The following is a 26,479-nucleotide window of genomic DNA, read 5'->3' as shown; positions in this document are numbered from 1 at the left end:
TGGGTAATGCATCTTTTGGATGAAAGAAACACGAAAATAGAAGGTAAATTTTTTTTCGACCACATTAAGGGGGGTCACATGACCTCTTAATGACCTTGAGCCAGATCAACATTGAAATAGGCATATATCAGCAAAGAATGGTGTGATTAATATGATTTAAATATGTAAACTGATAGTTTTAGGGATGCACAATTGATTGAGATATGATACGAGACACTCAGGGGTCAAGGTCATACATAAGAGTCAAGGTCAAACTAAAATATTGATATTTTGTAACTTAATAGTCTTCATTTATGTCTTTCAGATCTCGAGATATCTTGGTCATCTAAGGCTGAATTATTACCCATGTTAATTATTGTTGGAAACACATGAATAAAGAACAATGACTGATAAGATTTAAAGTAAGCCTACTAAAATCCTATATTTAGGGGGGCGGGAATCAAAATTCTTCAAACTAAGTACCTAGATCGGTGCATATATGTATACTATTACTACTTGCCACCGTTAGTTTCGTTTTATTGCATTGGTAATAAAGTTAAGTATGCCAAGCACTAGGCTTTTAAACCAATACCTACACTATAAGGGTTTAACCCTTCAAATTAGATAGCTAGGCTAGTTTAACTCCCCCTCCGTCATTGTATTCAATGCTATACAAGGACGGAGGGGGATGGGTGGTCATGAATGACCGTTGAACTCACTAGAATAGGGACTTAAGACAATAGGTACAACCGTAACACAAAACTAGGATTCACACACAGACTACACGCTCACTGCATCAGTACACAGGGTGCATTGACTAATGATAACAATGCACCCGCCCCCATTTAATGGCCCAGCACCTACTCTAATAAGGAACCGGACAAAAGAATACCGTTCCGAGTACACAATTGCAATGCACCCGGGGGAAGCAGCTGAACAAAAGAATATTGGCCTCCCCCACCCAAACCCCCAATACTTGCTGCTGGTAATAACTTGGTACTTGGTGATGCCTCGACCAGAAACGATCAGGCCCTTATAAGGGCCCTATGGGCAACCTAGGGAGACACCACAGCATCGTAAAGGTCTAAAATTAACGAGCTACTCTCGATTCACTAATATCAAAACCTATATTAGCTCGGCCCTTTCGACCTTTCGACCGACCGTTCAAAATTGCGCAGTATCATGCATGCTGTTGAGGCTGTACCCGTTATCTCCAACGTCCAGCCATCGACCAAGAATATCGATGAAAGTATTACTGAACATGCTTGTGTAGCCATCGAGGAAGGTGTTGAGGCCGACAAAGCAATGTTTTGTGAAATTGATCTCGATGATGAACTTGAAACAGTGATTTTTTTTATGCTATGGCAGTTTCACAAAGCATGAAGAAGACTCCAGGAATGACACAAATGTCTCATCTCAAAATGCTTTTGTGAAAAGGATCATCCGATTGATTAAGGGCTATTCTCAGGGACGAGTCCTATTCGATCGGTACCTGGATGCATCTCTGAAAAACAAAACACGTGCCAAACGAGCTGAAAAAACATCAGCTCTGGAATTCAAGGTTCACAATGATATGAACTTAGCAAAAGTGTCGCTAAAAGAACTCCTCTCGAACTCAAAAACGAAATCTCAGTTAACTGAGCTACTGGGTGAAGCTCTCCTGGAGGCCTTCAGTAAATCAACGCAGGACTTGGTAGTATCATATCTAGACAAAGTCAAATCGAATCGGCCTGGGTTACTACCGGAAGACATGATGACTCACACTCACGAAGAGGCAGATACAATGATTCCTCTACATGTGCTGGACTTCGTGCGTATGTCAAAGCTCAAGGCTATTGATGTATGGTCTCCAGATACTGACATTCTGATTCTACTCATTGACCTGGTATCACATGGTCATTTGGGTGTATACACCAAGCTCCGTCTCTTAACTGGAAAGGGAACTAAATATAGAGAAATTGATGTGCGTGATCGGGTAAAGGCAATTGGAATTGAAACAGCAAGGGACTTAGTTGGCCTGCACCATTTCACTAGGCGGGAAATTTGTTGGCGTGTCCAAAAAAACATGGGTTTCTGCTTATCTGTCTTTGGGAAAAAATGATGCAATTGTGCAAGCTTTTGAGAACATGGGAAACAATCCATTCATTGTTAAAGCTCTAGGCAGTCAAGGGCAAGAAGACATAATGATTCCTGAGAAGTATCGCCCTCTTGAAAGATTTGTCTGCAGTGTTTATTCGGAAAGCAGTCACCTAAAGTCTCTCCATGCCCTTCGGTGGGAACTGTTTTTCAAAACAAACCTCGAAGGTGAAAAGCTTCCACCGATACTGGGGACTCTAATCCCCCACATTCTTCGAGCTAACTATATGTCAATGCGAGACAAGTCGTACACTGTGTCAAAACCAATGCTACCACCACTTGAACAAAATGGATGGGAAATCAACCCTGAAGGTGGATATCTCCCGATCAAATGCTTGAATAAACCAGCACCCCTGGCTGTCTTGGAGCTGGTGAAGTGTGGATGCCATGGTTCATGCAAGTCGACCAACTGCTCTTGCCTGAGAAATGGTCTCAGTTGCACTGCTCTGTGCAAATGTGAGGATTGCTGCAATGCAGTGGAGTTCAAAGTTGATGATGAAGACAATTTTTTCTAAGATAGTGGTATTCAACATACTTTGTAAATGTTTTGATCTTGACCTTACTGTGACGTTAGTTGTGCGATTGTGTAAGATTGAGGTATGACATCCACCCTGGTGGGTCTTGGAACATATCACTATCGATTGGGCATCCAAAACAATGACCAGTTTACAAAAATACATAATGCCATTGAGAATAAACATTACTTAGATGCACCCGACATGTTTGACCTTGACCTTAAGGTATGACCTTGACCCCTGAATGCTTCGATCATATCTCAATTGAGTGGGCATCCAAAAACCAATCAGTTTAGATATTTAGATCATATCAATCAGACCATTCTATACATTGGGATATTATGACTAGGTAAATTTCAAAATTTGTGTTCAGTGAGACAAGCCAGACGTGACTCCTGTATTTCAGACAAGATTTTCAACAGCATAATCTTTAAATAATTTGTTTCAGTACAATGTATACAATAATGTTTTGTGTCAAGATAAAGATACAGAACATATATTTTAGTTTTAAAAAAAAATTGTTTTAATGCGACAGAATGTAGGCAGTCTTACAAAGAATGACATCATGGATCTTGAATGAAGTCATGCTGCACAAGCCTTGATAGGTTGATAGTATTCAATTGCAAACAACCAAAACTGGAATAATTATGATTTTCCAACTATTCTTATTGGATTGCACGATAAATGAAACAACACTCCATTAACCATTCTAACCAAGATAAAGCAGATATCTTAAGGCAGGAACCAATTATGCTTTATATACGAACATAAAGATTGCCCCAGAGAATCACTATACCAAGTTTCAAAATGATCCAATCAAACTCTTGGAGATAGACTGGATGCTGAACAAATCAGTATCAGAAAAGCTCTGCTGATTAAACATCATAGCAGAGCAAAACATTTATCTGAAGTTGACTAGTCGCAGTATTGTTTGCTTAAGTGCATTGCAATGCTAATGATTGACAATACAATTCAAATTCCCTGATTTGTACAATTAATAAAGTGTTACAAATTTCCTATAAAACTTATTAAGGTCACTTGTGGTAATACAAACTTCATAAGCAAAATAATTAATGGTATGTAACAAATCAATCTAATTAAAATTAGCTCCACTATTACATGTAGATCTAACAGCAGCCCATTGGAGCTTATGTCTGGTTGACCTTTCATTCGACCAATCAAAACCGTACTTGCAAAATTATGCCAGTGATTTGAAAAGAATTTGAAAACATTCGGGATTATGCCGAGGGTATACGAAATGATTCGGGTGAATTACGAAGTATGCTGGAAACTAATTGCAATATAAAATTTTATTTAAAATTCATTTCAAGACGAAAAAATGGTATAACCATAAAATCTGTTTATACTAGTATACAATCCAGAGTTTATTACTGTACTTTTACCCCTGTTTTTTCAATGTTGAAATAGACCAACAAGTTCGTCTATTGAATAAATAGTCTCGCCCGATATTTTTTTAATTTGTATGCTCCCGAATAACGCTATAAAAAGCAAAGTGTAATTGGTTGATATTTAAATTGTTATTTATAGATGGAAGTCACCTGGACATGGGAGTCCACGCAATACTGTTAGATCTACTGGTAGACCCAGTAGAGCTAATTTTAGCTAAGATCTTGTTGACCATGCAGTTTACATACAGGCTACAGATGTATTAAGTGAATGCACATGAAATCTGTATCCATACAATCTGCAGAAATGTTCTTCACCGGCCGCTTTGAACCATGTGGATAATATAGAAAATAATCCACTTCACTTGGGTCCCAGCATTGTTTCTGGCTTGAGGTACTTATCAAACTCTTCTTCAGAAAGAACTCCCAATTTGAGAGCTGCTTGCTTCAGAGTTATCCCCTCCTTGTGGGCCAGCTTGGCAACCATGGCAGAATTGTCGTAGCCAATGTAGGGATTTAACGCAGTTACCAACATCAGGGATTGGTTCAGCAAATTGTTGATGTTCTCTCTGTTGGCTTCTATGCCAACCACACAATTCTTGGCAAATGAGACGCACGAGTCAGCAAGGAGACGTGTCGACTGCAGAACATTTCGTACAATTAACGGTTTAAAGACATTCAGTTCAAAATGACCGTTGCTGCCTCCAATGGTAACTGCCGTCTGATTGCCCATCACCTGTGCAGCTACCATTGTAATAGCCTCGCACTGAGTTGGATTCACCTTCCCTGCAAAAACATTTAAAGGTCAACGTTTATCAAAAACATAATTCACCATTGTTTGGTATCTATGCATACCATTTACAAAAAATATATGAAGTATCAATAAAATATTTTTTTTTAAATTTACCCGTTTTTAATATATTCGCAATAAAAGGTCACGTTTTTCCCATTGCTTGCCAAAACGCCTGTCGACTCCAAGAGTCAAGTCACATGACCCTGTGACGCACTAACCGGCATAACATGAAAGCGTGATTCACAGCCTTTCAGACATTTTACTGGGAAGTTGGAACATGTGTATTTTAAAACACAAAATTTTTATTCTATTGAATTGTATGGATGGAATCATTGTTTAGTGTTTGGATATATAAGCAGCAGTTTTTCAAAACTTTAAAAAAACCGACAATTACAGGGTTTGCATGGAAGTGATTCTTAAACAGAACCCATGCATAATGAAAAGGACCATCATGATGGGATAGGATCTGCAGTGACCACTTCATCACTGGGGATTACGACAATTATTTAAGGTGGTCGATAATATGACACCTATTTTTTATATATATTTTTTTTAACATATCCTGTATCCCCACCGGCACATGTTCTACAATGGCGCATAATACAGCAAACAAGAAACCACGACCTAAACTAGAGCTCAAAGGGTATGGGGGGGGGAGGATACCAGAGCAGGGGTGGCAGTTTAAAATACAGTGGTACGACTCTTCTTTCAAATTGACGACATTTTCACAGATACAACAAATATAACCCACAAAAGTGCCTCTTTGAAAAGTGCTAGGCCATGCGCCATCCCTGCAGTGGCATAGGGAACCCACCCCCACCCCATCTAACTTTTTTTTTAAACTATTAAATTTTCTAAAATCATATATACAGTGTGGGTTCTCTCCCTACCCCCCCCCCCCCCCCCAACAATCCCAATATAAAATCCTACCCACGCCAGTGGAGGGTACCAAGCCTAGAACGATAAAAAATATGGGGCTTGTATTTCATAATTAAATACAAACATTTTGTGTGTGCGTGCGTGCATGCGTGCGTGCGTATATATATATATATATATATATATATATATATATATATATATACACACAGTAGAAACTCATTGGCTCGAACGCCCAACGGTCGAACCTACCGGTATTCTCGAATCAAGAACAATTTCCCGATTTTTTTCTCTATTAAACCCTTTTATGGTGCTGATTGGTCGAATACCCCTAGGGTCGAACAGAAGCTTTCTCTCAAACCAGTTTATTGGTCCTAACTGTAAAATGAAACATATTTAGCTCGAACGTCTAAGTCTATCCGAAGAAATACAAAAAATATTTATGTACAAAAATATTTATCGACCCTTTTATGTCAGTCTTGAAGTAAGTTTGAAAGTGGAACAAATTAATCCTACATCATATGCCGGCTTATCATGTTGTTTATTTAGCACCTATCGGTAATTATCTTTCTAGTACAAACAATTGTACTACGACAATCGTTAGCTGACTGAACCTTGCCTGTAACACCAATCAATTGGTGAGCCTAGCCAGGCCTCGCCGGTTTACTTTAATCATTTTAATCGCTACTCTATGCCTGAGCATCGGCATATTCTGTTTTTAACTTGAAATACAGGAGAGATCATTGTAATGTAGTGATTGCAACAATAACAGGTAAAGGCCCTCCGCCTGTGCTTCATGCATTAATTTTTTTCTCAACGTTTTTCTCAACAGCATAGTAAAGAACGATTTTTTAAAGAAATAAATATTTATAAATACAGTGTGTTTGTTATTTGTTTATTTAACGGTGATAAATAATAGTTACAAATATGTATCTCATCCGACATTTGATGACGACTTCGTTACTCATGAGTCAATCGGACCATCTCACCCAAGCCAGTTTTACGGAAATATGCGAGGTGTTCCAATTGGTTTTTGTGTTACAGAAGCACCCGACAACGGCCGAATGCATGGTTCGAACTACCCGATGGGTCGAACAGACTTTGATGCACCGGCAGTGTTCAAGCCAATGAGATTCTACTATATATATATATATATATATATATATATATATATATACACAAACAAAGTTAGTATATACACACGCACGCACGCACACACACACACAGAGTGGACTTTCTTTGTCCAAACCGGCATCTATCTAAACCTGTATTATGTGTAAACCAGCACAGTTTTAAAGTCCCGTTCAGCTACCGTTAATTTATTAGGAAACAAAAAATCAGTCAACACCAGATGCCTTCTATTCTGGACTTCAGATGCAAATTCAAGAACAAAAGAACCATTCACGTAGTAATTAGCTCTATTATTTGCATGTGTTCATACCTGCATTGCATCATACTGATCTGTCTAATCAACTGAGCAGTGTTTTTTCCCCATGCGTTTTACAAAAAGTCACTTCATTAATAACTGGGATGGTATTTTTGTTTTTTATTTTTAATACTGTAATGTTTATGTATTTGTTTTATATACTGTATATTAATAAGGTTTTTAATTATTAGCTATCAAATTTATTTTTAAAACCATAAATAAAGGATTTTTTTTTTTTATCTGTATATGTTCAGGGTTTATGGTGTCATTCGCCAAATCACTAATACAAATTATGGTTTAATTCAGGAAATACATTGCATTATTAATTTGCCAAAAATGTAATTAAAAAATGGGATGCCTTTTGGAGACTAACACATATTTTGGTTTGTTAGTTAATTGAAACTTAAAATTGACCACTTTTTAAATGTTTACTGTTTGCTCAAATTTGATAAATAATAAAATTGAAGTCCAAACTGCCTTTTATCCTACAATAATAATTTTTAAAAACATTGCAACAACAACAACAACAACAACAATAATTGTTGTAAAGAAAAAAAATGTTTTAAACATAATCTTTCGAAATAGAAAAAAAGAAGAAACCTCACTACCTGGCATTATGCTACTCCCAGGTTCATTTTCAGGCAGGGAGAGTTCTCCGAAGCCACAGCGAGGCCCGGACCCCAGAAAGCGGATGTCATTGGCTATTTTCATCAGACTACATGCCAACACATTGAGGTTTCCATGGACCTCCACCATCGTATCATGAGCAGCCAATGCTTCAAACTTGTTTTTCGCAGAAACAAATGGCAAACCTGGAGGATATAAGTATGAGTTAAACTATTTCCATTCATTAAAATAAGGTTACATTTTAATTTCAAACTTGTCTGAATTCCCATTACATAGAACTTTCTAAAAAATTCAGTAAAGAGTACTGGTGAGGTACAGTGATACATCCGTCAGAAGTTGATAGAGAAGCACACACATTAATGTTACGGGTATGATTGGATTATAACGGTCATATTCAACATATTAAGCTCACCTCTCCAATAAGTGACATCAAAGTTATAAAAATAATGAAAATGAAACCGTGAATGCAAACCTTTATCATACCATATTTTCATACCAATTTGATTGAAGGAATTATTTTAAATGTGCTGTCAGTTTTGACTGTAAGGCATGCATGTGCAGATGGATTGTGCTGCTTAATGTAAACCACTGGTTTCAAAATGTTTGTGAATGCCCGATTTTAATGGCATACTCTGTCGATACTTGTTACATTGGTCCTGCAGATTCTGTGGCTGGACCCGGCGATGTGAAATGACTACTTGTAGCATGTTCCACACATGATCAATTGGTTTGAGGTCCTGCGATTTGGCTGGCCACTCCAGTCACACAATGGTTTTCTATGACGATAGTTATTATTGACCCTAGCATAATATGGATAAAACCAGGATCTCAAGTACATGCATAAAATGGAATGTATTGATCCAGTATTTGATCCCTGTAACGGGTGCCTGTCAATGTTTCTATGAGAACATGGAGATTGGTTTTACCAACCAGGTTTATCCTTCCCAAGACCATTGCCCAAACACTATGTACATAAATTTAGGCATCATTGTATCAATCACCAAGCATTTTGCACAAACTGGAATGATGATCAGTAAGTCTAAGCAATACCTACAATATAAAATCTAACTTTTTCCAGGGTCAAAAATATATATGATCCGCACATTTTTAAATATATATTTTTTACAATACTGTATATATTTTACCTGTGTACTTTGCTATTTCTTCTGATATTTTTTCTGCAAATCCAATTTTTGTATTCAAACCTGTTCCTACTGCAGTTCCACCTAAAATAATAAATCTATTTTCTTACAAACCCTTTGGTGAGAACATCATTTATTATTTATAAAATAAACCAATAACACACATACATGTGATATCAATTTAAAGACATATGATTGGCTGCATCTAGATGACTCAGTAACCATAACCCTATGATCCAGTGAAAGAGCACAATCAAAATTCATTGTTCTGTAACATATAAGTTAACCTGAAAATGATTGCTCTGTGATGCAAAAGTTAAAAGGACTGTCCTGAGTTTGGAGTTGTCCTGAGTTTGGAGCCATTGAAAGGTGTTCTTAACTAACAGATCCTTTTTGGTGACTAAAATAACATATCAGATACATTTTCTTGTTTAGAAAACCAGTGTCTGCATGTCCAAAGTGTTTGTGGTCATGTGCTAATGTTTGAAGCAGTCATTTTTCATTTTACATGTATATTTATTTTACCAAGTATGAAATTATTGGAAGGTAGAATCCGATTTGGGCTACTACAAACGACAACAAACATCTTGTTTACAGAGACACTGATATTCTAAACAAGAAAATATCTTCTAGATGTAATATTTTAGTAATCAAAAAGACTGTATTTTGCAAACATGTTACAATGGCAGCTAACTCATAATAGTCCCTTTAACTGGTACCACAAGTGCCATAAATAAGCTTAGTTGAAAACTTAGGGGTAGCTCTGGGTGAGTAGACATTTTTGCTAAATCAAGTACTGTAGATACTGAAATTAATGCGATCATAATATTAATGCAAAAACTGCGAGCTCGTCTTATTCGCATTAATAATGACGCATTTATTTCAATGTTTTGTCTATGTATCCCATGTTATTAAAACAAAACAAACAAAGATTAAAATTCTAACATATAACACAACTGAAAAACAATTCATTGTAGTCAAGACTGACTAATTGTTGACTAGTCTAGCAAGCTACATTTATGTGTCAGTTTTAAAAGAAAGATTAAAATTCTAATACATATATAAAACAACTAGAGCACAATTCATTGTAAACGAGACATACTAATTGTACAATAATCTAACAAGATGCCAGCCACGCGTGATGATTGCAGGGTCTTTGGCCATCATCCTATCAAAAGCCGACATAATACATCGCGTGTGAATGGGTTTTAGCACACTAATCCTGAGGTCGACCGTTTCTTTGATTTCACTGTTCAAATTCACTGCAACTTAGTTGGGTGAATTGTTCTTTTGTTATGACTTTGAAATATGTCTACATTCTTAAGATACAGTTGTAATGGTACATATCTGCTAATGTTTAACCAGATTTATGTAACCATACCCGTTACGTAATTGAACGCTGCAAAATATGCTTGGAGCTGATCTCACCAAAAACACTAAGGACTAAACAGGTTAACTGATGTGTACACAGATATGTTAATAAGTTGATCTCATTGAAGACAACTGTAACTTGGATTGAACAAAACACTACACGGACGTGTGTTGTTAGTAAAGTAATATTTCAAATGGAGGCCACTCGCATTAAATTCATGTCGCATTTTAGTCTGCCCACTGTCACTCGCATTAATTTAGGTACGCGTTAATTTCAAGATCTACAGTATTTAAACTTCAAAAATTGCAAAAACCCAGTTATTTCATATAAAATTACAATTATTACATAAAATGTATTTGCCAAATTAAAATAAAATTTGTCAATTGTTATTAAAATTTTCAATTGTTGAATTTGGCGAGTGCTAGAGCTAGCCCTGACACCTGTTTAATTGTAAGATATAGAATACTACATTCATGTCTGACAGATAATATTTACCGTACAACTCATTTAAATACATATCCAACTCGTATTGAAAAAACTCTGAAGATAAGTAGTATCTTTATTTTCTATTTAACTTTTTATAAATATTAGTATCCATTAACGGTTATTATTCACAATGAGCAAGTTTGTTGTGTTGACACTGTTTCTGTAGATTAAACAAATTGTTACTGTTTCTTGTTAAAAAGGTAAACATCAAAAGCAAACTTTCTACATTACAAAAGGACAATTGTTAGTACAATTATCGGTACAGCAAGATATCACAAAAACCTCTACTTCTGTATTTCAAGTTTATAACTTGGATAACATTTACAGCAAATCAAAAGAAAATAACTCAAGTTAATTGTTAGTTATGTAAAATTAGAACAATAACTAAGAACATTTTACCTATGCCAAAGACAGGTTGCAAAATAGAAGTGAAACTTAAACAGACATTTAAAAAGCAAACCATATTCCCATTTCACTTGCAATCATGTGCATTTCACAATATCCACTACAAATTGCACACAAGTGTCGTTTTAATATTTGAAAGATTAGAATCTATTTGTCAAGTCTGCTGCCTGCTTCCCCCACCCCCACCAAATGTACTTTAATATACCTAATTTTTAAGATCTTTTGGATAGAAGTAGGCATAAATAAACAATATTAGTGGTGAGTTAAACACTAAGCTACAGTATACCAGCAGCAAGTTCATACAATCGTGGCAGTGAAGATTTAACTCTCTCTATCCCATAATCCATCTGTTGAACATATCCTCCAAACTCTTGACCCAAGGTTAAAGGTACAGCATCCTGCAAAGAACACCGTTGAAATATTTAACACATACACATTATGGGTTTGATTGAAAATGATAAATGTCTTTCCAATCCATAAATTCAATATGACAATTTATTACATACCCATTTAATCTTACTATAGTGATAAAGACCTTGCAATAAAACAATATTATATTGACCACATTTGTGATACAAAATCTTGCATGAGTAGTACATGTTCACCCCAAATGATGTCATGTTCCTAGCCAGGAATGATGTCATGTTCCTAGCCAGGATGCTCAGTGTTCCGTCAATTCCATAAAATCCAGCTAACTTTTCAGACGAAGTAAGTTGTGTTATTTAGTTAAACTTTTGTTAATCATAATATAGAAGGTGGTATGTAATAAATACAGAACCATATACCAGTCGTTTTGTCATGTTATTTATTGCATTCATTTATAGTATCCTACAAGGTCTCATGGTATATTATTGTGTACTATAAACTCCTGCAATAAATAACCTGACAAAACAACTGGTATGCGGTTCTGTCTATCTACATACTAATCATGTTATTTGATAAATTTCACAACCCATCAATCCAATATGACTATTTTCACAGGAGTTATGTTATTTGATAAATTTCACAACCCATCAGTCCAATATGACTATTTTCACATGGGTCATGTTATTTGGTAAACTTCCCAATCTACCAGGCCAATATAACAATGTTTCACAGTGGTCATGTTATTTGGTAAACATGTAGTGGTCATGTTATTTGGTAAACATGTAGTGGTCATGTTATTTGAAGAACTTGGTTGATTCTGGGATTATATATCAGTAATCAAACAAAAACCAAAGTATGCTTAACAGGTCAGCATACACCACATATATTCTGACCTGGCCAGAAATCCCCGAGTTCAGCAATGGCAAGTGACAATAATGCTTTCAAACTATACTACTCAAAAGAATTTAAGGGTCAGACAATATTTTCGACATTATTTTCTGAATGTCAATTATATTAGCTAGACCATAATGTCACGCATGGTATTGTTCCATTTTGACGAAAGTAGGTCTAAGCAACCCATAAATGAATTAAAATCCACTGTCATTGACACTGTCGACTAGTTCTAATGGCAAAAACATGCTTACATTTGCACGTAAATTAGGGCGAAAGGTCTGCTAAGTGCCCATAACTATGCTTTTTCACAAAGCGCTTCATTTGCACGCTTTGCATGTGTATTCCATGTTCCCAATACTGAATTTCCGTATAATTGGAGCTTGCGTTCGTGTACGGTGCACACTCCAAATTTGACAATGGTACGACTTCAACTGACTATCGAAGATCGAGGAAGGGCTATTGCTTGGCTTCAGGATGGCAATACGCAAAGAAATGTTGCTCTGAGACTTGGTGTCAGTCAGAGTGTCGTTGGCCGAGTGTGGCAACGGTACCAAGCAACGAATTCTGTTCGAAATCGTCCATGTTCGGGAAGACCCCGAAATACTACAAATAGAGAGGACCGCTACATCACCAATATGGCTCTACGTCAACGCACAACCACTGCACGCCGATTACGTGACAATCTGCGGACTGCGACTGGAACTCGAGTGTCTGATCAAACCATACGCAATCGTCTGAGAGCCAATAATCTACACTGCCGTCGCCAGGCTGTTCAACCACCACTCCTACCACGTCACAGAACGGCCAGACGTCACTGGTGCACGCTTCATCTGCGGTGGCAACGTGTTCAGTGGGGTCGAGTGATGTTCACTGATGAGTCCAGGTTTAGTCTCCAGTTCAACGACGGTCGGGTTCGTGTCTACAGACGTCCTGGGGAGCGCTTCGCTGACCTTAACGTTAGACAATGTCACCGGTTCGGTGGTGGCAGCGTCATGGTGTGGGGCGGCATCTCTATCCACCACAGGACCCCCCTCTATGTGGTGAATGGCAATCTGAATGGAATCCGCTATCTGAATGAGATTATCCGGCCGTTGGTTCTCCCAGGCCTTCAGCAGACTGGTGGCGGGGCAGTTCTGCAGGATGACAATGCCAGACCCCACCGCACCAGGGTGGTAACGGACTTTCTCAGACAACAAGGTATCGCCAGGATGGATTGGCCAGCATATTCGCCTGACTTGGCCCCAATAGAGCATGCCTGGGACGAATTAGGCAGGAGAGTTCGGGATAACCATGCCCCTCCGGCCAACCTTCATGATCTGGGTCAACTTCTTATGGCAGAGTGGCAGGCCATTCCCCAAGAGTTCTTCAGACGTCTGATCAACAGCATGAGGCAACGATGTGTCGAGTGTATTCGCGCCAGGGGTGGATTCACACACTATTAAACGAATGTTCTAATGTGTAAAATCCATGTTTGACAACCTTCAACTTTGACAGCATGTCATGTGACTTTCTTGTATACAGTGACGTTTATTTGTGGTTTTTTGTAAATATGGAACAATAAATAAAAAATTTGGTGTAGTTTACATCATCAGTCTAATACACTCTGAAACTTATTTGGTTATAAATTTTTGACCCTTAAATTCTTTTGAGTAGTATATTTGACTGCACATGTATTTGGTTTGATGTAAAGCACATAAACCTGTCTAACAAATGTTTTCCTGCTCAGTCTGTCTAAACGCTGTCCAATTCTATTGACTTACCTGTGTGTGTGTGCGTCCAATCTTAATAATATCTTTAAATTCTTCAGCTTTGGAATTAAGGGCATCTCTTAGAGTTTCTAGGGAGGAAATCAGACTCTTGTTGATCGCCAAGCCAACAGCAATGTGCATAGCTGTGGGGAATGTATCATTAGAACTCTGTAACAAAAAACATAGCTGTGGGGAATGTATGATTAGAACTCTGTAACAAAAAACATAGCTACGGGGAATGTATCATTAGAACTCTGTAACAAAAAACAAAACAAAAATAATAAAAATCCAGCTGTTAGTAACAGATCAGTCATTTTCAGGGATGCATCTACACTGGGTTACTATTCACAAATGTTTTTACTCCCCTGACAAAATGACAATATTTGGCATCTGATGTTTTGTCAGTAAATAATTTCAATCTATCAGATATATTCAAATCACAATCAAAACATAAATTCAGTATGATTTTGAAAATAATACCATCTAAATAGTTTGCTAGGTACATGTATACATACAGTGTCACCTTTTGAGTCTAAATCCACCTAAATCTTTTGTCTTCATCACTGGTTCTAAAACACTGGCATTAAAATTACCGGTAGTGTTGACATAATCATGAATTTACACTAACATAATTATAGAAATTCTTAGTAATTCTTAGTGTGTGACAAATTTTTAACCCCAGAGGATAATAGATTTGGGTATCATGTAGGAAATATATAGACACATTTTACCACGGATTTAAATAATATATATTCTTGCTATTTTGTGTCATAGGACTGTTGGTTTGGCTCTGTATACAATAACTATAATATACTGATGGAAAGAAATAAAGGATCACACAGATAACAAGATATAATGACTGCATCAAAAATCAATTCATATTATCAGAAGTTGACTGGGAACATATAGGCAGCACATTCAACACTACAGACATTCATTCCCACAGTACAACTTGGTATGAAATACAGACATTATTATGCTAGTTGTGAATTAAATTTAGTCAACAATTTGATGTGTTCCCTTATTTCTTTTCATCAGTATATGTATTTGACGAATGGTACAATTTGATTTTCTTTGATCTTTTTTAACTTAAACTTAATTTGTAGTTTTCACTTATAAAATAAAACTATACTGACATGAAACAAATATTTTTTAATAGGTGTTAAATTAACTTTAAACAAAAATCACATAGCTGTTTTTGAATTTCAGTCATATCAGTATTCAAATGATGTCACTTTGCATCTCAATACAATAAACTAGTGCAAGACACTACCTTTTTTTTTTTTAGAGCATTAAAACATATTTAATGCAAAAATTGCTCTTGTAAATTGTTTGTTTGATGATAATGCTTAATATATACATTTTCAAAATCATACCATTTATGAAATTACACTAAGATGTTTTATTTATTGTGTATGAAACCAAAACGATGATGCGAGAATGCACTGTAGTCGACCTTAGGTGATTTTGTCATTCTGAATGCCTTAATCGGTTTGCAGAAATATGTCGGTGCCAACATTCTATAATTGGAGGCACAAATGCCATTCCGCAAGTTTTGATTGGTATAAAATGATAAAAATTTAAATAATTAAAAATTGTTGTTATTGTATCACTGTTTATATTAACTATCTTAATCAGACTCTTTAAACATCAAAAACATTTTGAAGGGTCAACTGAAAGGTCATCTGGATGTGGAATAATGTTCTTTTTTCTCAGATCTCCTGACAGATGGAGTGCCCAGTAAGATTCTAGCACAATCAGACTGGTGCTGCTGCTGTAAATGATGCTACCTGACTCATGTTGACGTGATCGTTAGGGTGCACCGGCTTCTTGCTGCCCAGCTTGCCACCAAGCATTTCAATGGCTCGGTTACTGATCACTTCATTTACATTCATGTTAGTCTGGGTTCCAGACCCCGTCTGCCACACAACCAGTGGGAAGTGATCGTCCAGCTTCCCAGAAGCCACCTGAAGAAATTACAATAAAAAATCACACAATTACTTTAACATATTAAAATCTGACTACAAAACCTATATTAAACTAGATGGATAAACAGAACATGTAAACAAAGTTTGTTCAATATTATTCAGATAAAACTACAAGAATTTGGACTGCTTTAATCCATGAGAGATTGTGGGGATTTTGAGGCTAATCTTTTTTCAAATTTTTTTTAATGTGATTCCTCAGTTATGCAACATTTAAAAATTAATACATTTAAGCCCAGAGTTTTTCACCTTATGCGCCCATCAATTTCATGAGATTCTGCTCATTATAATTCACTTTCACTAGATATTTATATTGCATGCTAAAGACCTGATATATGTCCTCTTTTTCAATCCCACTAGTCTGCTTTTCTTTCGTTTATTTAAGATCCATGTTTTCTTTCCATCCTGACATTTAACTCTATCTCAAAATCATGACAGATGCTGTTCGTTACATACATTTTAAATATTTTCTATTTATTGAGGAAATATGGATTATATGTTCCAAGTGAATTAATATTGTAAAACAGCTTTTGTCACTTTTAACTGTCTTTTTAAAATACAAATCCCTCTTCTGTCTAAAACAATTCCATCAAACATAACATCACATAGTTGACACTGTAAAACTCAATTTGAGACCGTAAATCCAGAGTTAACGTCTGGTAAAATACAACATAGTTATTTCCTCTATTTCGTAAAGTTAAAACAATTTTAAGCTAAAAAAATTGTTTTGCCAAGTATATATATATATATATATATATATATATATATATATAGAGGATTCGTCACGAATATTTTTTAATATGGGAAATATCAACCGAGGCTTTGTTAATCTGTATTTGTCGAGGCTCTGCGAATTCTATTTATCATATCACTGTCAATTTTGTTTATTTTCCACTTAAATGATTAATAAACAAAACCCCAACGCTCGGACGTAATCACTCAGCTGATAATCGGTTTGTCAATACACCTTGAAGGTTATCTATGCTTTCTGAAACTAGGTTAAAAGCGGAAACAAAGATTGTAGCTATTTAAACAATTTAATACTAATTTAACAGTTTTATATATAAACAATGAAATTATAATAAAATAATTGACAATAGCCAAATTTTTCAAATTAACTTTTCGCGGCATTTTGTTGAGTACTACGTCATTGTCAGACATAGGCCTGACCTATTTAAGGGCTTCATCAAGTTCAGTCTGAGTCTGAATCACTGTCGAAAATTATTCTTCGTCGTTTTAGGGGGACAACAGGACTTTTAGGCTGAGCCACATTTATTACGATGTTGCCCCCACTGACATTGCCTCCAAACATGGTGTTCACACTGCCGTAAATATTGATGATCTTTGATTGTTTAGAATTTAAGTGTTGTCGGATTTCCTTCGAAAACGAACACGCAGGAACCAAACTTGAGTATTCACCAGATGTAGATGGCACTGACAGAATGTGCGACAGTTCTTTGTGTTGGTCGTGATTTATATGGCAGTATGCATTAACTGAATGGATATTTTTGTGTCCTGTTATCTGCATGATTTGATGAGCAGGAACGTGATTGTCGTTCAGTTTTTGGACCAGATATTTGCGTGCAGAGTGGTTCGTCAGGCGTTTAGTGGTACAAATATTACCACTCGAACACATGTTTTTCATCAGTCCTGCAAGTTTATTTCTACCAATGCATTGCCTGAGGAACCACTGTTCTCCTGCTTTCGGCATACCGAGTGTGTGTGTAGCAATGTAGAATGGGTCGTCAGCTTCACAGATGTTTTGCGGTCGTTTTGAAGAATAAAACTTGAAAACTTCAACGGGACATCGAAGGGGATTTTGTGTGTTCGCCCACATTTTTGGAATAACGTCTCTGCAATCGCGGGGATTTTCGCCAGGGCGGTTTTTTTCCTGCCTCATGGACAGCCAGGCGCAGATTTAGTTGGGGGCCCAAGGGGCCCGGGCCACCCCTATTTTTGGGGTCAAGTTATTATTTTTTTTTAACTATAGCATACACTAGAGTGGAATTACACAAAAATGCACTTATTTCCCAAGAGTCTTTAAATTATATTTTGTTCATGAAAATCGTCTTAAAGGGACATTCCTGAGTTTACTGCAATTTTTAAGATGGTATCGACCAACAGAAACTTTTTAATGATTGTAATTACATAACAAATATATGTTTCTGCATAAAATGTTACTGACTGTATATTAAACATGTTTCTGACTGCTTTAATATTTGTACTAACAATATACCCAACACATTTTATTGACGTTTATATAGCGTCAGAAATATGGTTAAGGACCACAAAACAATGAGAAAGGAAACTCGCTGCCGCGACTCCAGGGGCTACTCTTTCAGATTAGCAGCAAGATATTACATACCATGGCTGTTGATACACATTGGCCCAGTTGTTCAAAGCAATGTATATTACTGAAATAACTGTTTCGATATTTCTTCCCATTTACCGGCAGCTGCAGTCAACGGAAACCCAGCCTAATATGGGAAGGAGAGATGACCACTTTAACTTTTAAAAAAAAGAAGAGACCAGAGTTTATGAAATTTTGAAGATAACAAAAACAGTATGACAATACCAAAAACATACATTAATATAGCTATTTTGTTACTCAGATGCGAGGAAATCGCGTTTCAGGCCACTTAAATTTCGTGGGGGAGCATGCCCCCGGACCCCTCTAGGAATCTCGGGCGCTTCGTGCCCTCCCTATTTAAAAATCCTGGATCCGCGCCTGACAGCTACAAATATTCGTGACCATCATCGTCATGCAAAATTGAAACGTCACCCCAACGCATGTTATAGTGATCGTTCACTCCCCGGAGGCCAAAATGGATGGCATTGAAAAGCCAGAGACAGTTTATTACACTCATAGGCTTGTTAATACCAATGACACCATTTTCCCACAACTGTTCAATCTCGTTGTCATTAAGTGGGCGGCACGCAGAGACAGATTGCCCAGTCCGGATTTCTTCAATTAAATTTTTTGGGATTTTAGGACCTCTCTGGATAAAATTCAATAGATGTTACTGAAAATCCATATCGCCTACATTTCAGTGTTCTTTTGATACTGCTTTGGAAAGAGGTAAGACTGTTCGGTTCGTAATGTCCCCCGGTTTCTTTTCGTACACTGATGTAAAACCTGCACAGAATTACATCGAGTTCTTTGGGGGGCATTTCATGTATTGGTCTGGACTCATTGATTGATTGTAGATAGTTTTCAAAAATGCGCATGTCGTATAGAGTTTTTTTGGCAGTATTCTTATTTTCATTTTCTGTAATGACATTACCAATCATCGTATCATCTACTTCTACAAATCTACGAGTTTTGTTTTTGGGCCTGCCAGATTGTGGCGTCTGCCTCGATGTCCGTGGCTCTACCCTATCCCCTGTTTGCACTAACTGTAAACGTTCTGGTGACAATTCAGCTTGATAAATGGACCCGTCAATCATAACTATATAATTACCGGAAGGTAGAGTTGCTTTGATTGTAGCACTTCCTTTTTTATCGATAGTAACGCTATCTCCGACTTCAAAATAGTTCTACATTTTCGGTATATAATTTGCATAATAATGTAATTTGCATACTTATATTCTAAATATTTGCATACTTATGTCTCAAAATATGTGATTTATGTAATGGGCATGCCCAATGCTATTCCTTAGTAGTGATATGATAAATATATATATTACCTCAGATATCGAAGCCCATATGTGAAATAAACAGAGATTATTATATGAGCTAGTGTGCTGTACTGATTTTACAACACAAGTTTCGTAGAATCAGTATGATTTGCATGCAAGTGTAATAATTTCTTTATTATCCATAACATTATTTTTATGAATAACAAGCTAGGACCATGTCAAAATGTTTCAAATGTAACTGGAAGGAGAAGACGAAACGACGCTATTTTCCGAAATGCATGATGTTATTTTGTTAAGTGTTTACCCAGAAATAAGACTGTGGAAGCCTCATTAAGTTATGATGTTCAGACCTGTCAACCCTCCCGGATTCCGCGGGAGTCTCCCGGACCCTGAGCAGGAGACAATTTCTCCTGTTAAATGACATTTTTGTAAGCATAAAAAAAAAAAAATCAATCCCGTTTTGCCAAAATAACATAAGGGAAGTAACTCATTCTCATTCGGAAAATGTCGACTACTTTCGGTTTCCGAGAATGTAACAGGCCGAATTGTCCTGACTTTGTTGAAGTAGGACTTGTGGGATATTTATATTGTTAAAAAAGCACTCTGGCCCAGAGCTGACAGCGACAATACACACAATGCATGTTAAAATCACATGTCACAGCAAGACAATGAAAAAACCAATTAGCTATACAAACATACTTGTGTCTGTTAATTTTGTATGTTTGTGCAGTAAAATGTTGGTAACAAGGGTACACTTCAAGAGTTTATTTTTTTACAATTAATAAATGTTGTGTTTGACATAAAGTTACTCACGGAAATGGATATATATCTGGTAAATTTCACAGGATGTTCGTAATGAGGTTTCACTTATGATTAATGGAAATACAATATTTATTGCATCATTATAATGATTTTAAATAAGTACCACGCCACTGTTCCTCATAATAGTAAAAACTGAATATTAATTTATAAGATTTATATAAATCTGTCTTAGGTACTTAGCTACACTAACCACAAATGATGATGTAACATAACTTGTAACGGCTGTAGGTGTAATACGGTAAAAAATACCGTAAATGTACTAATTAATTTTTTTATTTCTTGTTCGTGTTCTTAACATTTTTGGATAAAAGAGTTATTTAAAAAAAAAAATGTATTAAATCATAATAATATTTAAACTTTAAAAAAAATTAATAATAATATATATTTTTTTTTTTTTTTTTTTTTTTTTAAATGCCAAGATCAAACGTTAACAAGTATATATAGAGGTTATTACCAAAGTGTTTTTCGGTATTGTCAATATCATATATTAGGAATAAAAATTGTATTATGCGAGCCTCTGGCATTATTTTTATTCCTAATATATGATAATGACGATACCGAAATACACGAGGGTAATAATCTCTTTATCATATAAGCTCAAGCTTAATACAACATGTTTTTGTAAACTGTACCCGCAACTTTAATCCCAGTCCGCCATTACTAGATATTCAAATGACGTAAGAATATGTGGCGCGGTGTATTTTTGAATGGAAATGACGTCAAACTCGAATGACGTCATTTTGGATGTCCTTACATCAAAATAAAGTTATGCCTAATGTTTTTTGTTTTCTGAACGCTGGACAGCTTTCAGTGTCAAATTGCCATTGAAGTGTTTTTATTTGATGACTATGAATGCATACGTCAATCATGGAGTGTCACCCAAGTATGTTTGCTTAAATGTCAATAAACCTAGTACCGAGACATCGACTAATTTACATCTAACTTGCAAAGTTATTAAATTCTTAAAGTATGTGATCTGAAAAATATCACATATAGTCGAAGCCACATTATTGCATATCGGCTGCACAGAACCAAATAGCATTAAATCAATACAAATTATGTCGCATATTTGAATAGCTTTATAAAGAAAAACATCGGTTAATTGCATACGAAACCCAAAACATTCTAGAAAATTCCATCATAAAATGTTCCACAAACCTTTAATATTTTACCAGAAACAATAAAAACTAATATTAAAAGAAGAAAAAGTAAAAGCAGTTACTAAAACTGGCGATGTATAATGTTGACATCTCGCGCAACAAGACTCATCGTAGTGCTTATAGCATTGTGTTCAAGTGTTTATTGCAGTAATCCGGGGACCATTATTGCATCATTTAGGTCTTGATGGCAGGATTTCAGATGTAATTTGTCCTTTGTTATAAAATTACTTAAAACAATACTGACAACGAAACTACGTTGAGAGAACACAAAAACCTCCCTAAACTGTGGAATAGTCCATTGTTATTTTTATGTGCGCATGCGTTACCTTAAAGCCTTTGATAAACTGAAAGATAGACTTGGCCAAGACAATTGTGTCCTAGAATAAATTTAATAAAGATAATTAAATATGATTAGTTTTTACTGTATTTTGTATGTCACATTTGAACCACCGTATTTTAAGTTAACATTAATTATCACTGCTATTTATTTATGTTAAAACAATAATTAAAAAAACCTTATAGAAACTGCAACTGGAATTGTACTTTGATTGCACTAAAAATGTAAGATATTATATGATAAATGACATTATGTAATGTTCATATAACTTATTGTAATATATATATTTTTTAAATCTTGTGATTTTGGGTTAAATTGTGTTAATTTAACAAATCTCCTGCTTTTTCAACACACACCACCTGCTTTCTCTTGACTAAAGGTTGACAGGTTTGATGATGTTGCTTCCTTAAATTACGTCATTCGTTGTCAGAGCTGCCAACCCCTAGCCACAAGTGAGAGTAGCATTCATAGCAAGCTGAGCGTAGCAAATGATATTTGAGCGTAGCATGGCCGAATGTCATAAACAGCAGCAAAAGAAAACACCAAATAATTATGTCATAGTAACCGCAAAAGACTGGGTCATGCTAGTTGTAGCATAGATAACGCTTGTCATCGGTTAAAGGATACAGACATGCCCGAAATGTAACGAATGTTGTCAAATAAGTCGGGCAATTTGAACAGGATTATGAATGACTAGAATTTTGTTTTTACAAGATCGAAATGCAATAAACCCAAAATTAACTGTTGTGCGATGATGTGATCAATACTAAATTTGAATGCTTATATTCTTATTTCAAGTTAAAATTAAAATTACTCTATTCCTAACTGGCATACATTTACATGCAATTTTCTATATTCCCAGCATGCAAGCGTAACACAACTGAAGAACAATTCTTTGAAGGTTTTATAGTACACAACACTGGGTTCGGCCTACAGTAAAACTACATGTCTGTTATTGAATACATCTTAATATAACTGTTTTACAATGGTTCTTAATCCACAAATTATATTTTTATATGTTGAAATAAAAAATTAAAAAAAGCCACAGAAATGAGGATTCAGTTTTTAGTGACTGTATTCCAAAATTATGTCCAACTTTTAGTATAATTGCCAGAAATCGCCTGCTTTTCAACTGTACTCTATAGACCTATAATTTGTGATAAAGATAAAACATATACGCTTGTCAAATAAAACATAATTCGTTAGTAGAAACTTTGGCCAAATACACTAATCATCCAGTTATATTGATCTGTTGCAAAAGTTATTACTGGTTTTCATTAGCATACGTATCATACTGGATTTTTTTCAACTGAGCGTAGCAATGTGGGCATGAGCATAGCAAACGTCGACCAAGAGTAGAAAACTACAGTTGGCAGCTCTGCATTGTGCATGTGAGATCATTATGGTGCATGTGAGATCATTATGACACATGTGTGTCATACTGGTTATATTTCCCTGAATATCTTGAACAATGTGGATCATAAATGTTAACCTGGATAAGACAAATGCCATACCTCTTCAGCAGCTTGTATTATGGCTTGAGATAGTTTTGGGTCCAGTCCATAACCAACATTCACTTTAGCGGCACAACCTTTCAGAATGCCAAATGCTCGTATGATTGGAATCTGAAAGATGGAGAAATTCAAGAATATAAGAATGCTGAATGTTCTAAGTTTAAATCATTATGTATATCTCAGAAATATCTGTTTGTTTATGAGATCATTTGGGAAAATTAATAAAGTATACAAATTTACTAATTTTTAAATTAATTGTACTGACAATGTGCTTTTCAGTTTGTGAATTTTTTATATTATATAAAACACATTTCTTCTAAATCAGTAAGAATTTAACCGAACTTAGACAACCCAGTTGATAATCAAGGATAGAGTTACTTGGATACATACATATAAAATAAATAAATATTATAACTTTTTTCTCAGTGAGCAAGTGAATTATCAAGTGTTTAATCACCGAGATTTAAAGTCAATTATTGACTTCAGGAAACAGTATCAAAGCAAGTTAAGTTGGAAATTTTTATGTTGCAGATGGTAAATTGTTTTACTTCAAAATGGGGATAAATACTGATAGCTAACGGAGATGATGCTAAATGTAAGTCTTTCAAGATGCTACTGGTATATTACATACAACTGTATGTATAATCTCCGGCCCACTAGTGACAGCTAAACAATTGGGAATGGGAACAAACTGCATACAGGCATTCTTTCTGTTGGTCCTCCAATGTTGAAGTTGATGATAGATCTTGCTGTACTACTGCCATAATACTTGTCGGTAGGAACTTCAATCTCTCCAAAACTATCAGACTCCAAACGGTACTGAAAAAGTCATTTCAATTCATATTAATTAATTAATGCATAATTCAGGCCTCATACTCCACGTTGTCTGTAAAATGAAATTTAAGACAGTAAAACCAGCAATAATGTCCACAAATTGTTAAATACAAGATAGTCATCTCCTAATTATTTTATGTGAAATTTTATCTTTTATCATTTCTATTTTTCTTTCAGCAGAAACAAAAGGGTTTTAACAATAATTACTCAAATATTATCTAAACTCCACAATCCTGGTTAATAACATTCAGCAATGTCAATTACAGCGATGCAGAATGATGTCAATATCATAGCTATGACCCTCACATGCTTGCAGCTACTATAGCAACTATATCTATGTCAGATGTGTGATTTAACAGTTTTCAATGTATTATTATAGCCTATGTCATAAAAAAAAGAGTGGGAAAATACGATATTTATGTAACCGTTTATTGTAGACGATATCATATGAGTAATTTAACGAAAGTGTGAAGATCGGTTGTTTGCTGCACCTTATCGCTGTTAAAGTATTCCTTTTAGGTAGTAGTAAAATTTACTGTGGTCGCTTAATACAGGTATTTTATCGAGGAAGGGGGTGGTACATTAAAACGAATTAACACTTTGCGAATCAGTCAATATAATTTGCAATCGTTTATAAATGGTGAGTTTGTGTTCTGACTGTTTATTATTTTATTTCAGCATATTCGCAGTTATTTTCATCATGAAATAATATATTTATTATCTGTCATGTATATACCCCTCCTTCAGTTGCCAAGTCTCTATACGGCGGTCATTTATATAAAATTCAAAAAATACATTATACGGTTGTCATTTGCAAAATAATAAAATTATTATATATCAACAACCAAAACAGATATTTCGGGTGACCGCTTTTGTCTACCTGTATGCATAGCCATAGGCCATCATTTTTTAATATTCAAGTAGCCCAAACAGGACATTGGTCGGATCTGGCGACGTGGCCACAGGCCGTTTTGGGCCCTGATGCAGAATCCAAGCAGTACCTAGCCTAAAATGTTTGGCAGTGGTGCTTGCACTCGACGTTAATCTTGATGAACTAGCATAGAGCCCTAACTATCAACGTCATCATCTACATGTGCGCTAGGATCATCATCATGGTAGTTTTCCTTTTAATAAGAAACTGAAAAATATTATGGTCATTAACCACAAAAGTGAAAAATGGGTAAGGAATCATACCATGATTGTTCTACACGTTGACAACCTTCTGATAAAGCGATTCATTAAAAACAAACTGTTGAAGCTAGTTCTAAAGCTGACCCGTTCTTCACACTGTGACCTACACTATGCAGCTAGGTAACGTCTAAAACGCGTTTTTTGCAGCTTTGCCAAATAGTAAAACCCTAAAACTCGAATCCATTCGATTGCAGATTATTAATCAAAATGGGGATAAATACTGATAGCTAACGGAGATGATGCTAAATGTAAGTCTTTCAAGATGCTACTGGTATATTACATACAACTGTATGTATAATCTCCGGCCCACTAGTGACAGCTAAACAATTGGGAATGGGAACAAACTGCATACAGGCATTCTTTCTGTTGGTCCTCCAATGTTGAAGTTGATGATAGATCTTGCTGTACTACTGCCATAATACTTGTCGGTAGGAACTTCAATCTCTCCAAAACTCCAAACGGTACTGAAAAAGTCATTTCAATTCATATTAATTAATTAATGCATAATTCAGGCCTCATACTCCACGTTGTCTGTAAAATGAAATTTAAGACAGTAAAACCAGCAATAATGTCCACAAATTGTTAAATACAAGATAGTTATCTCCTAATTATTTTATGTGAAATTTTATCTTTTATCATTTCTATTTTTCTTTCAGCAGAAACAAAAGGGTTTTAACAATAATTACTCAAATATGGAATGCAATATTAAAATTAAATAGTAAAACCCTAAAACTCGAATCCATTCGATTGCAGATTATTAATACGCTTCTATTTTTAGGGTAGATTGGCCAGATAAGTTATGATTTATATTTAGTGATGGGAGTTT

General features: G+C 35.6%; 1 protein-coding gene across 1 annotated transcript; it reads right to left on the bottom strand.

Annotated features, from left to right (window-relative positions):
* Positions 1 to 4,127: 4,127 nt before the first annotated feature.
* LOC121371267 (fumarate hydratase, mitochondrial-like) lies at positions 4,128 to 25,761 on the bottom strand. The gene is made up of 9 exons (XM_041497026.1): positions 25,657 to 25,761; positions 24,328 to 24,447; positions 23,629 to 23,739; positions 15,962 to 16,138; positions 14,184 to 14,339; positions 11,450 to 11,561; positions 8,904 to 8,984; positions 7,740 to 7,943; positions 4,128 to 4,822 (listed from the first exon to the last, which is right to left on the bottom strand). The coding sequence occupies exons 1-9, from the start codon at positions 25,699 to 25,701 to the stop codon at positions 4,398 to 4,400; spliced, it is 1,431 nt and encodes a 476-aa protein (XP_041352960.1). The 5' UTR covers positions 25,702 to 25,761; the 3' UTR covers positions 4,128 to 4,397.
* Between the last annotated feature and the right edge of the window lie 718 nt (positions 25,762 to 26,479).

The sequence above is a fragment of the Gigantopelta aegis genome, chromosome 4, assembly GCF_016097555.1.
Source record: "Gigantopelta aegis isolate Gae_Host chromosome 4, Gae_host_genome, whole genome shotgun sequence".
Lineage (NCBI taxonomy): Eukaryota > Metazoa > Mollusca > Gastropoda > Neomphalida > Peltospiridae > Gigantopelta > Gigantopelta aegis.
The sequence above is the reverse complement of the archived record's forward strand: the minus strand, read 5'-3'. Positions and strand labels throughout refer to the sequence as shown.

Coding starts and splice junctions, on each gene's coding strand:
- LOC121371267 (XM_041497026.1), bottom strand. CDS start 25,701: ATGAATCGCTTTATCAGAAGGTTGTCAACGTGTAGAACAATCATG. Junction 23,740..24,327: donor GACCAACAGAAAGAATGCCT/GTATGCAGTTTG, acceptor TCCATCTTTCAG/ATTCCAATCATACGAGCATT. Junction 7,944..8,903: donor AGAAATAGCAAAGTACACAG/GTAAAATATATA, acceptor TATATCCTCCAG/GTTTGCCATTTGTTTCTGCG.